General features: G+C 38.7%; 1 protein-coding gene across 1 annotated transcript in view; it reads left to right on the top strand.

Moving 5' to 3' along the window:
• The window catches only part of HERC2 (HECT and RLD domain containing E3 ubiquitin protein ligase 2), a 268,303-nt gene that overhangs the window by 164,083 nt on the left and 89,971 nt on the right, over positions 1–14,249 (top strand). The window contains 7 exon segments of the mRNA XM_007098938.3: positions 4,893–5,160; positions 5,307–5,443; positions 5,932–6,030; positions 7,645–7,813; positions 7,914–8,039; positions 11,801–11,909; positions 12,025–12,164. Coding sequence (XP_007099000.2) covers positions 4,893–5,160; positions 5,307–5,443; positions 5,932–6,030; positions 7,645–7,813; positions 7,914–8,039; positions 11,801–11,909; positions 12,025–12,164 — 1,048 coding nt within the window.

Below are 14,249 nucleotides of genomic sequence, written 5' to 3'. Positions count from 1 at the left end.
TCTTGGAGAATGTTCCATGTGCACTCGAGAAGAAAGTATAGTCTGTTGCTTTGGGATGCAGAGTTCTAAATATATCTATCAAGTCCATCTGATCCAATGTGTCATTCAGGGCCCTTGTTTCTTTATTGATCCTGTGTCTACCTGATCTCTCCATTCCTGTAAGTGGGGTATTAAAGTCCCTTGCAATTACCACATTCTTATCAATAAGGTTGCTTATGTTTGTGATTAACTGTTTTATATATTTGGGGGCTCCCGTATTCGGCGCATAGACATTTATAATCGTTAGCTCTTCCTGATGGATAGACCCTGTAATTATTATATAATGCCCTTCTTCATCTCTTGTTACAGCCTTTAATTAAAGTCTAGTTTGTCTGATATAAGTATGGCTACTCCAGCTTTCTTTTGACTTCCAGTAGCATGATAGATAGTTCTCCATCCCCTCACTTTCAGTCTGAAGGTGTCCTCAGGTCTCAAATGAGTCTCTTGTAGACAGAAAATAGATGGGTCTTGTTTCATTATCCATTCTGATACCCTGTGTCTTTTGGTTGGAGCATTTAGTCCATTTACATTCAGTGTTGGGTTTAGAGAAAGATATGGGTTTAGAGTCATTGTGATGTGTGTAGGTTTCATGCTTGCAGTGATGTCTCTGGTACTTTGCGGTCCTTGCACATTTCACTCACAGAATCCCCCTTAGGATCTCTTGTAGGGCTGGTTTAGTGGTGATGAATTCCTTCAGTTTTTGTTTGTTTGGGAAAACCTTTATCTCTCCTTCTATTCTGAATGACAGACTTGCTGGATAAAGGATTCCTGGCTGCATATTTTTTCTGTTCATCACATTGAAGACTTCCTGCCATTCCTTTCTGGCCTGCCAAGTTTCAGTAGATAGGTCTGCTACTACCCTTATCTGTCTACCTTTGTCTTAGGGCATGTTTATCCCTACCTGCTTTCAGAATTCTCTCTTTATCCTTGTATTTTGCCAGTTTCACTATGATATGTCATGCAGAAGATCGATTCAAGTCATGTCTGAAGGGAGTTCTCTGTGCCTCTTGGATTTCAATGCCTTTTTCCTTCCCCAGATCAGGGAAGTTCTCAGCTACGATTTGTTGAAGTACACCTTCAGCCCCCTTCTCTCTCTCATCTTCTTCTTCTTCTAGAATTCATATGATACGGATATTGTTCCGTTTGATTGCATCACTTAGTTCTCTAATTCTGCCCTCATACTCCTGGATTTTTTTATCTCTCTTTTTCTCAGCTTCCTCTTTTTCCATAATTTTATCTTCTAATTCACCTATTCTCTCCTCTGCCTCTTCAATCTGTGCTCTGGCCGCCTCCGTTTTATTTTGCATCTCATTTATAGCATTTTTTAGTTCCTCATGACTATTTCTTAGTCCCTTGATCTCTGTAGCAATAGATTCTCTGCTGTCCTCTATGGTTTTATCAAGCCCAGCGAGTAATTTTATGACTATTATTCTAAATTTTTGTTCACTTATGTTGCTTAAATTCGTTTTGATCAGTTCATTATTTGTTGCTACTTCCTGGAATTTCTTTTGAGGAGAATTCTTCTGTTTTGTCATTTTTGATAGTTTTCTGTTCCTTATGCATTTTAAAACTTGTGTGTTCTGCACCTGCGAGCACTGCTGTATTAAAAGAGGGTCATACACTGTCCAGGGCCTGGCCCTTCAGGAGGTGTTTTTTCGGAGATTGTTACTTGCTCTGTGTTGTTGTGACTTTGGTTATATTATTACTGTACTTGTAGTAGTATTTTACTATGAGTAAATATTTACTACAAGTAAAAAAACTTTCCACCAGGTGTGCTTTGAATTTTTCCTTGGAGTAACCCTGTAAAGGAAAACAGACAAACTGGAGACAAAAACATGCAAACACACAAACAAATAAAAGCAAAAACCTAAAGTCTAAAAACAAAAAACCCCAAAACACCTACTACAAGTAAAGAAGAAGGTGAAAGCGGTGATGATGGAAGAGCACATACAAAGAGAGAAATGACTGGAGCTGGGGAGGGGGGCAGAGAAAAAATAAACATTGATTAGGCAGAGAGACTAAGAGGCCTAATCCAGAGAGAGAGAAAGGAAATAAAGAAGGCGGCAGAGAAAATTAATGAAGATAAAATTACCCAGACAGAGAAACTATATGGCTTGATTATTCCAGGGAGAGAGAAAGGAGTGTGAAGAAGAAGCTGTAGAACATGTATCAAGACAATGGATTAAATATGTCTTTTTAGACAGACCAATAACCAGAGTAACCAGCCTAGGGGAAGGAAGAGATAAGGAGGAGAAATGGGGCAGAGGGGAGGATATATCTACATATCCAGAATTGACCTATAGTTAATCCTGGCAATGCTGCATCGCTTGTAGGTAGTAGTATCTTCAGGGTCTGTGCCACTCCAGTGGATATGCAGTTACCCAGTGCAAGGGGGCATGGTTTGGCGTTTTCTGGACCAACTTCCACTATGGGCCTGGGAGTGATCCCTGAGGCGCCGCCTTGGTGGTGGCAGTGGTGGTGGTGGTGGTGGTGGGATGGAGGGGCGGGGGTCAGAGGGTGGGGTGGGGGGGGGAATGGTGATTCCCCAGTCTCTTCTCCATGGAGCTGGAGCTAGACCTGGTGGACTCAGTTTGAGTCATCCTCACTGTGCCGTGGGCACAGATGGGGTGGGCCTTCTCTCTCTACCAACTCCCCTGACCCTGCGCTTGGCTAGGATTCAAAGTCTCGCTCCATGGTTCTGACGCTGGGGAAGCGCCTTTCAGTGCAGGATATGTGGTCCCGGCTGGCTTTGTCTGTGCTGCAGCACTTCAGGGAGGACCGCCTTCTCCTACAGAGGAGCTCCTGGGGTGGCATACGAAGGCAGGCTTTGTTTTTTCCCACAGCACTCCAGGGGAACAGTGGCCTTACCCTCCTGTAGACTGAGCCCTCCACCCAGCCACCGTACCCGGAGGTGGCGGACACAGGCAGGTTCTGTGCTATTGCGCAGCCCTCCAAGGAGGGAACCTCTTTCTCCAGCTGCAGACTGAGTCTCTGACCTACCACCGCACCCAGGCCTGGCTCCTCTCCTCCCCAGGTGTGCGAACAGGGAGCTGGCCCAGTCCAAAGAAAGCCCCCCAGTTAGAGATCAGATGCCTCTCAGTCTCATTCCAAGGTCTTTCTCTTGTCCAGATACAGTCCTGCACTTCCCTTGCCGCTCTTTCTCTTCCCTTTGTCTCTCGCAGGAGGGAGTGTCTCCCCTCCATGCCCATGTGGCCTTTTTTTTTATCTCCCCCAGTTCACAGTTACCCACCTTTTTTCCAGTTTTCCCATTTTCTTCCTAGTAGATTCAGTCTCTTTTCCTCCCAGGCTCTGGTGTTCAGAGTCTTTGCTTCTACAGTTCTTTGTTTGAGAGATGCAGGACGTATGGATTCCCCCTACTTCTTCTCCACCATGTTGGCCGCCCTTCCGGTGGCCAATGGCCAACCACCAGTGGTGGTTGATTTTTGTTTTGCTCTTAGTCTTGATTTCTGTATTCTAATTCTGCAGGATGTAGAATCATTTCCGAGGCTTCAGTGGAAACCTTTACAGCTTGACCAACTCCATCTAACTTGGTTGGACTGGGACCTCAGACTGTCTCCCTAGTATTGCATAGGTATAGAATCCCTCTAGCCTTCCAGCGGTTCCTTTATGCTGGGTTCTTCAGAGTCTCACAAATGCTCAGTTTTGGAATCAGCCAAGAATTTGGGATGGTTTGTATGCACATTTTGTGATTTCTCCCTCACTTCCGATTGCTTTGGCAGGACTGAATTCCAGCTTCTGACTGCAGTCTAATAACACTGCCTGGTCAGCTTGCCTGCTGGCTTCCCTTGTGGTCAAGGGTTGTATCTGTTTCAGTTTTGATTGCTTTGGCTGTTCTCCAGAACCTTCAAACTGTTTTTAAAAATACTTTGTTCAGGGTTCATAGTTATTATCAGTAGAGGTTTAGCCCAGTTCACCCTAACTCCTCATTATCACAACCAGAACTCTAAACTCAGTCTGGTTCTGAATTGTAAGCTTTTAGGATGAAGACCATCACTTGTGAGTTATTCACACTTCACAGCAAAACCCTAGGTTTTTGACACTACCTAGGCACTGGAAGGCTTAATGGAGTCCTCCTTATTTCTTCCACCCTGTTTCTTCTTATTCCTTCCTCAGATGCTCAGTTCAAAAAATATAGCAAGTCTTAGGCCATATGAAAGTAATTGGAGATGAAGAGCAGAGTGTTGCAAGTAGTTCAGTGAAAGGGTTGTGTGTACTGGGAGTAGGGATTCCTAATGATAACCTCAATAATGCATATATTCATTGATTGTAATTTATTTCCCAATATTTTTTATTTCCTTTATTTTTTTTATACCATGTTTAACTTGCAGAGTGGTTCTTTTACCCTTGAATCATTGAGAGTTGATTTGATGGTACATGAGAGAATTCCATGTCGTCTCTGACTTGTTTTACAGAAGAAGAGAGCAGGAGACCGGACCCTGCCTCCTGGGGCATGGGGAGGGGGTGAGGGACTCCTTCTTTCTCATCTGTCCCCTCTCACTCTGCATTTAACTTGCTCAACTTGTTTCCTACTTAGAGCGGCTATGAAGTTTTCTTTAATGGGCACTGATAACTGGCTAATTTCCTGGGCTCTGTGTGTGTTGCAGCAGGAGTTGTTTGACCATCACATCTTTCCTCTCCATTAAACCATGAAAGTTGTCTTTGTTTGTTGTTAACATGTTTTTATCCATTCATTTAAAAATAACACATGTAAGTCTGAATTTTCTGTTCTTCTGTACTGCATTTCATAGTAGAAGTTTGTAATTTCCATTTTCACAGACTGCTTAAGTCTTTTGACTTTTCTAAACCTCCCAGCTTCGCTCTCATTTGTCCAGGCTGCAGCACTGGCCGTATGTCAGTGTTTGGCTGTGGAGTCCACTCACCCGTCAAGCCCTGTGTTTGAAGACTGCAGCTCCAGTGAGGCCACAACACCTGTCCCTGTACAGCATGTTCGCCCTGTCAGAGCAAAGAAGCGCAAACAGTCACCTGCTCCTGCTCTGCCTATTGTGGTTCAACTCATGGAAATGGGATTTCCTAGAAGGAACATAGAGTTTGCACTGAAGTCACTCACTGGTGCCTCAGGGAATGCTGCTGGCTTGCCAGGTATTTTGTTTTCCTTGTGGGTGTTTCACTTAATTTGCCCACACATTTGTTTGTGGGTTTATCTTGAGATGCTAACATCACATGCCTATGGGCAGGTGGGTGCTGTGGATCCTCACTCAGGGTGCACTGTGTGTACTTGCTTGTAGGTGTGGAGGCCTTGGTTGGGTGGCTGCTGGACCATGCTGATGTGCAGGTCACAGATCTTTCGGATGCAGACACAGGGTCTGAGGAGTGTTCAGATGAGGAGGTGGTGGAGGATATGGACGACGCAGCCTACGCTGTGGTTAGTGCCTCCTGTGTGGTTGCCCATCTGCCTGTGTCTACTTGTCCTGTGCTTTGGGTTTCCTGTATGCTGTTCCATGAGGTCTCTCTGCAGTTTTGCCAGGCACACAGTAAAGCTAAGTGCTAATTGTTTTTTTTTGTGCCTTAATTACTTTAGCTGTAAAACAGACCCTTGTTCAACATCTAATGGTATTGGGTAGCCAGCACCCATTTTTGTGTCATGTAAAAAGCATGTTTTATATGACACAGTTACTTCTAATTTCAGTAAATTGTTTCATGAGATTAATTTGGAAATGTCTCAGAAATTTTCTATACTTTTAGCTTTTGATATTCATTCTGTTTACCATATTGTGTCTTTTAGAATGAAGAATTTTATAGTGAAAATACGTATAATATTTCATATTTTATTTTTTGATATTAAAGATTTCACATACTTCAAGTAGGCTTATCTGGCTCACAATTTTTAAAAAATGTATTTATCTTTTGTAGTCTACTGGTGCTGTTGTAACAGAGAGCCAGACGTACAAAAAACGAGCTGATTTCTTGAGTAATGATGATTATGCTGTCTATGTGAGAGAGAATATTCAGGTGAGTAAATGTCTTAGGCTGGAACGTTGTTCAGGTTTTCAGTGAGCAGAGGCCTGGCGAAGGAGGGCACAGAACCCAGCAGGGAGGCTGTTGTGACTGGAGCAGAGGACAGAGGAAGAGAAGATGAGCAAGGGGTACCAAAGCTAGAGAGCCATGGCACAAAGACCTGTGCTTCTCAATTATTCCCATTTTGGACATTTTAAAAAACCTATTTCTGCTTGTTTTTCTTATATCATTCTTACTCCCATCTAATTTTTAAAATCTAGTTAGGCTTTTTATGTAGTCCTTTATGTATCTTAAATCTTTTCTTTAGTTGTTTTAATTCTTTTGTTCTAGTTAGTATACTTTAGAGAAAATCCCGGAAATCATCTCATTTAATCTGTAAATCTGTTAATATGCATTCCTAACACAAAAAGGATTTTGTTTTTGTTTTTGTTTTGTTTTGTTTTGTTTTGGTGAGCTCTACACCCAGCATGGGGCTTGAACTCACAACCCTGAGATAAAGAATTCCATGCTCTACTAACTGAGCCAGCCAGGTGTCCCGATAAAGGATTTGTTTATAACAGCATTACTGTTACCTAACATTAGCTAAGAAAATAAGCAATAATTCTATAATATCATCTCATATCCAGTGCTTACTCAGATTTTCCCACTTTTCTCAGAGATTGCTTTTTGAAACAGTAACATTTTTGAATTTGGATACAAACAGGGTCATACACCTGACATTTGGGTGAGGTCTCTCTGAAGTGTCTTTTAACCTGGAACAGTTTTCCCCTCCCATTTTTTTTTCTCCTTTCTATGTCATTTATTTGTGGCTTCTTCCTCCCTCTTCTGCATCTCCTGTTAAATCAGAATAAGGGCTGGTGGGGTCGGGGAGCTGTTGGACTCAGGCAGTGTCTTAGGCACGAATGCATCATCTGGATCAAAATGCAGTGTTGCTGGTTAGGTCTTGTTAGTGTATTCCATCTGCTAAGAAGTTCTCTATTGTTCACTTTTGCACTTTGATATCCATTTGTGTTACCACCTAGACTTTTTATGAGGGGTTGCATAATAGTGATTTTCTAACTTTGTCATGCCTTTCAAATTTATTAGCTGGAGTTTATTCTTTGACGAATGCTTTTTAAATCAACTCTAGTTACTCTTTATAATATAGTTATATAAGAAAGTAAGAATAAGTGCTTGCTTTTTTTTTTGTTTTTAGGTTTTTGTTTTTGTTTTTGCTTTATCAGTTTTCAGAATGGTGAATTGGTGCCATGGAACTTACACAGGTGACCAAAAGAACCTTTGCTTATTATCATTGTGATAAATTTATTGACTGATATGGATTTGATGTGTTTCAACCATTATTCCTATTGATTAAATTGTTCTTTTGAGTGAACACATTAATCTTTGAGCATTCCCTTGCTTTATGGCACAAGTTGATCCATGCTCATCTTGTGTATTTCCTGCTCCAGACATTGAGCCAGCAAGTTTTCTAAAGAGCCCTGGTTCCACTTAGTGTAAAATGATTTTGAGAGTACACTCAGTGCTAGAAGAAATCCTTTGTTAGATAATGCTACGTATAATTGTTCATCTATACATTGGACTGAATTTTTAATTTAATTTTAATCTTAGGTGGGAATGATGGTTAGATGCTGTAGAACATATGAAGAAGTGTGTGAAGGAGACGTGGGCAAAGTTATCAAATTGGATAGAGATGGATTACATGACCTTAATGTGCAGTGTGATTGGCAGCAGAAAGGAGGCACTTACTGGGTTAGGTATATTCATGTGGAACTTATAGGTGAGCACATTTTCAAGTGAGTTGTTACACTTTTTTCTTAATTAGTGACAGAGTTCCCAGGAATGAATACTAATTATAGTTCGCTTATTGTAATTTCTAGGCTATCCTCCACCAAGTTCTCCTTCTCACATAAAGATTGGTGATAAAGTTCGTGTCAAAGCCTCAGTCACCACACCAAAATACAAGTGGGGATCTGTGACTCATCAAAGTGTGGGGGTTGTAAAAGGTAATATTATCCAGGCAACAAAATTCCAGATGTTAACTTTTCATCAGCTAATATGATAAACTCATTTTTTTTTTTTCGTTCAGGGGCAAGAAAAACAAGTATGAAGATAGCTTATGATATATAGTGTTTTTTTGCTTGTCAGTGTTCTCTAGACCAGGAACTCACATATAGTTGAAAGAGTCAGGTTTATTAGCTCATTGCCACTTGTGAGGATGCATACCCCAGAAAATGGGGTGTCTCCATAGGTGGGTATAGCAAAGGATTAATGGGGTTTGTGTTGGATACTTTGGGAAAAGTTTAAAGGAGTAGGGTTATTCTAAGAATGGGTGTCTTAATAATTATTATCTATATGTCAGAAAGAATGGAGCTAGGATGAAGTTAATGATTGGCAAGGAAGCAGTTGTTCATATTAACCAGGATTGGAGGTTAGGGGAGGGTGTCTGGTTGTGTTTGTGGTTTGGGTTAGATTTGAACTTGATCAGACATGATTAAAGAGCAGTTTTGGTTTTGTCTTGATTCATTACAGTCACAGGGTAATCTTATTTGATGTTGGTGTTCTGTAAACTTGTTCTGTCATTCTGCCAAATGGCCTATATGTGAGTGTTTGGCCAACCCCCTCAATTGGGGACTGTTTCTGTCTCTCTCTCTCTCTGCTATATAAAAATTTAGGACTAAATTTAAGAAATGGAAAAGTGCAAATGATGGGATTTAGGAACTGGAAATACAAAATTCTTTTCAGTTTATGTTTAAATGTGATATTATAGAGATTTCAAACTAATCAGTGTACTTTAAAAGGTATACTATGTCCATTTGAACAATTACATGAGAAGTAATTAAAAATGTATGTGGTTTTATTTTATCTTTAAACTCTTTTAATGGCATAAAGAGATCCTGTTTTGTTTTGTTTGAACCTTCTATAATACTCACTGTCAAATACCTTAGATTAGAAATGGCCATAATGGTGGTGCTTGTCTAGTGCATGGGAGTGTTAGAATGTCTCAGGTTACATGAGAACAAATGGTTTATTTAACATTTTACTTTAGTTTAACATTTTTCTTCAGTTAACAGGTTCTTAAAAGCTTTATGAATCAAAACAGATTTATTTTGTTAACGTAAGTTTTTATTATTACAGCATATTTGACATATGATGTTATATTAGTTTCAGGTGCACAACATAGTGATTCAACAATTCATTATATTATACAGTGCTCATCACAATGAATGTAGTTACCATCTATCACCATACAATGTTATTACAGTATTACTGACTATATTCCCTATGTTTCATCTCTGTAACTTTTTTATTTTGTAAGTGGAGGTCTGTACTTCTTTTTTAATTTAATTTATTTTTTAAATTTACATCGAAGTTAGTTAGCATGTAGTGCAGCAATGATTTCAGGAGTAGATTCCTTAATGCCCCTTACCCATTTAGCCCATCACCCCTCCCACAATCCTTCCAATAACCCTCTGTTCTCCATATTTAAGAGTCTCTTATGTTTTTGTCCCCCTCCCTGTTTTTATATTATTTTTGCTTCCCTTCCCTTGTGTTCATCTGTTCTGTGTCTTAAAGTCCTCATATGAGTGAAGTCATATGATATTTATCTTTCTCTGACTATTTTGCTTAGCATAATACCCTCTAGTTCCATCCACGTAGTTGCAGATGGCAAGATTTCATTCTTTTTGATTGCCAAGTAATGCTCCATTGTATATATATACCACATCTTATCCATTGTTGGTCATTTGGGGTCTTTCCATACTTTGGCTGTTGTTGATAGTGCTGCTATAAATATTGGGGTGCATGCGCCCCTTTGAAACAGCATACCTTTATCCCTTGGATAAATACCTAGTAGTGCAATTGCTGGGTTGTAAGGTAGTTCTATTTTTAATTTTTTGAGGAACCTCCATACTGTTTCCCAGAGTGGCTGCACCAGTTTGCATTCCCATCAGCAGTGCAAAAGAGATCCTCCTTCTCCGCATCCTTGCCAATATCTGTTGTTGCCTGAGTTGTTAATGTTAGCCATTCTGACAGGTATGAGGTGGTATCTCATTGTGGTTTTGATTTGTATTTCCCTGATGATGAGTGATGTTGAGCATTTTTTCATGTGTCATGTGGCCATCTGATGTCTTCATTGGAGAAGTGTCTATTCATGCCTTTTGCCCATTTCTTCACTGGATTGTTTTCTGGGTGTTGAGTTTGGTAAGTTCTTTTATAGATTTTGGATACTAACCCTTTATCTGATACGTTGTTTGCAAATATCTTCTCCCATTGTCAGTTGCCTTTTAGTTTTGCTGATTGTTTCCTTTGCTGTGCAGAAGCTTTTTATTTTGACTCATCAAAATAGTTCCCAATAGTTCCCAGTAGACTCCCAATAGTTCATTTTTGCTTTTGTTTCCCTTGTCTCCGGAGACTTGTTGAGTAAGAAGTTGTTGCGGCCAAGGTCAGAGAGGTTTTTGCGTGCTTTCTCCTCGAGGATTTTGATGGCTTTCTGTCTTACGTTTAGGTCTTTCATCCATTTTGGGTTTATTTTTGTGTATGGTGTAGGAAAGTGGTCCAGGTTCATTCTTCTGCATGTTGCTGTCCAGTTTTCCCAGCACCAGTTGCTGAAGAGACTGTCTTTTTTCCTGCTTTGTCAAAGATCAGTTGGCCATATGTTTGTGGATCCATTTCTGGGTTCTCTATTCTGTTCCACTGATCGGAGTGTCTGTTCTTGTGCCATGTACTTCTTTTTTAAAATTTATCATTATTTTTTAAAATTTTATTGAAATTCAAATTCTAACATAATAATGTAATAATGATTTTAGTAGTAGAATTTAGTGATTCATCACTTACATATAACACTCATTGCTCATGGCAACAAGTACCTTAATGCCCATTACCCATTTACTGCATCCTCCCCACCCAGTACCTCTCCAGCAACCCTCAGTTTGTTCTCTGTATTTAAGAGTCTCTAATGACTTGCCTCCTTTCTGTTTTTATCTTATTTTTGCTTCCCTTCCCTTATGTTCATCTGTTTTGTTTCTTAAATTCCACATATGAATGAAATCATATAATTTTAATGTTTATTTTTGAGAGAGAGACAGAATGTGAGTGGGCAAGGAGCAGAGAGAGAGAGACAGACAGACAGAGACAGACAGAATCAGAAGCAGGCTCCATGCTCTGAGCTGTCAGCACAGAGCCTGATGAGGGGCTCTAACTCACAAACTGTGAGATCATGACCTGAGCCAAAGTTGGGACGCTTAACTGGCTAAGTCACCCAGGTGCCCCTCATGATAAATTTTGAAAATAAGAACTTGGTTCAGAAGTTAATGTTTTGTAGCAGAGTGCTCTCACCCAAGGTCAAGAGATCTCTTAACATTATTATTAGTTTTATTTCCTAAGATACTAAATGGAGTTTTTGACTTGATGTAATTAAAAACAAAGTAACCATATTGTGGAAAATTTCAAACATATACGAGTAGAGAATATAGTGTAATGAGCCTCCATGTGCCCATCACTTGGCTTCAACAGTTGTCAGCCCCTGGTCAAAGTTGTTTCATCCATGATCCCCACCCTTGGTTATTTTAAAGCTAATCCCTTATTGACACCATGTGTTAGTTCATCCATAAGTATCTTAGTATGTCTCTCTAAAAGAGAAATACTCTTGGTAAAACATAAGTAACTATAATGTAATTATCACATGAGTAGTTAGGTATAGTTTTAATTTTAATTTTAGGTTTTTATTGGTGACTGAGATGTTTCAGCAATTTCTATTGTGTCCTAGCATTCAGTGCAAATGGAAAAGATGTCATTGTCGACTTCCCTCAGCAGTCTCACTGGACCGGGCTGTTATCAGAAATGGAGTTGGTGCCTAGTGTTCATCCTGGGGTTACGTGAGTTGATTTTTATATCACTAGATTTGTTTTGGGGGAATGTTTTTCTTTGTAATTAAATTTAATAAACGGCCTTATCTTTTTCTTATCAACTCAATGGTTTTTTAAAAAATAGGTGTGATGGCTGTCAGATGTTTCCTATCAATGGATCTAGATTCAAATGCAGAAACTGTGATGACTTTGATTTTTGTGAAACATGTTTTAAGACCAGAAAACACAACACCAGACATACATTTGGCAGAATAAATGAACCAGGTATGATAGAATGGTTGTTTTTTTTTAATAAAATATTATTAATGAAATCATTGTGCACACATATGTATTTAGTTTACTCTTTAAAGGTCATGTTTATATGGTGAGCACTGCATAGTGTACACAGTAAAACAGGAAAGATGATCTTACACACTTGGTAACTTGGTATCTTTTTTTTTTTCAAGTAGTGAGGCACTGTGAGAATTGAATAACAGGATTTCTTTGCTTGTATTTTCATAAAGAACATTAAAAAGATCTTAAGAAACTAAGAAGTGTTTTATTCGATGGGGTGTGGAATTGGATAGATGGAGAGTGAGACTTTTTATTTGTGTATCTTTTATTATAATTTTTTGTTGTGGCAGAATGCAACATAAAATTTGCCATATTAATCACTTTGAAGTGTAACAGTTCAGAGAATGTTGTACAACCATCACCACTATTTATTTCCGAAACTTTTTCACTGCTCCAAAAAGAAACTCTGTACCATTAAGCAATAATTCTCCATTCTCCTCTCCCCCAGCCCCTGGCAACCTTTAATCTGCTTTCTGTCTCCATAAATTTGATTACAACATGTACCTCATATACGTGGAACCAAAATTTGCCTTTTTGTGTCTGGCTTATTTTACTTAGGATTATTTTTCCAAGGTTTATCCATGTTGTAGCGTGTGGATACTTCTTTTTATAGCTGAATAATATGTCATTGTACGTACATACTACATGTTGTTTATACATTCATCCATTAATGAACATTTGGGTTGTTTCTGCCTTTCAGCTGTTGTGAATAATGTTACTGTGAATATTGGTGTACAAATCTGTTTGAGTCCTTGTTTTTTAAATTGGTAGTGGAATTGCAGGGTCATATGGTAGTTCTTTAACTTTTTGAGAAAATGCCAAAATTGGCTGCACCATTTTATATTCCCACTAGTAATATATAAGGGTTCTAATTTCTCCATGTCCTTACCAACATTTGTTATTTATTATTGTTATTTTTTTCAATTACAGCCATCTGATTTTGATTTAAGTTTCCCTAATGACAAATGACATTGAGCCTCTTTCCTTGTCATTTTGGCCATTTGTATATCTTTTTTGGAATATATCTATTTAAGTCCTTTGTGCATTAAAAAACATTTTTTTTTTTAATTTTTATTTTTGAGAGAGAAAGACAGAGTGCAAATGGGAGATGAACAGAGAGGGAGACAGATTCCAAAGCAGGCTCTGAGTTGTCAGCACAGAGCCTGAGGCAGGACTCAAACTCATGAACTGTGAGATCATGACCTGAGCCGAAGTTGGATGCTTAACTGGCTGAGCCACCCAGACGCCCCTTTTTAATTTTTTTAATGTTTATTTATTTTTTGTGTTTTACAACCTTTTTAAACTTTTGATGCTGAGTTATAGAAATTCTTAAAATATTCTACACATCAAACTCTAGGAGATAGATGATTTGCAAATATTTCATCTCCTTCTTTGGGTTGTCTTTTCACTTTCTTGATAGTCTTCTGTGATACATAAGTTTTTAATGTTAATGAAATCCATTTTATCTATTATTTCTTTAGTTGTCTGTGTATTTGGTGTCATATTTGTTTTCGGTGTCAATAAATCCAAAGTCATGAATGAAGATTAATACCTATTTTTCTTTCTAATAGGTTATATAGTTTTAGCTCTTAAACTTAGGTTTTGATCCATTTTGAGTTAATTTTTGTACATGGTATAGTGTAAGAGTTCAGTTTCATTCACTGCACATGTGTGCAGTCCAGTTTCCTGACACTGTTGAAAAGACTATCTTTTCACCATTGAATGGTCTTGGTACCCTTTTTGAAAATCAATTGAACATAGATGTGAGAGTTTATTTTTGGGCTCCCAGTTCTGTTTTATTGTTTATTTGTTTATCCTTATGCCAGTAGCAAACCATACATTGTGATGATGGTAACTTTGTAGTAAGTTTTTGAAATTGGGAAGTGTGAATCCTCCAAAGTTGTTCTTTTTCAAGATTGTTTTGACTATTTGGTATCCCTTAAAATTCAATATGAATTTGGGGATGAATATTTCTGTTTTTATAAGCATTATTTGTATAGGAATTGCATTGAATTT

The sequence above is a fragment of the Panthera tigris genome, chromosome B3 (assembly GCF_018350195.1).
Source record: "Panthera tigris isolate Pti1 chromosome B3, P.tigris_Pti1_mat1.1, whole genome shotgun sequence".
NCBI classification, from domain to species: Eukaryota; Metazoa; Chordata; class Mammalia; order Carnivora; family Felidae; genus Panthera; species Panthera tigris.
This window is presented reverse-complemented; position numbering and strand designations above follow the sequence as displayed.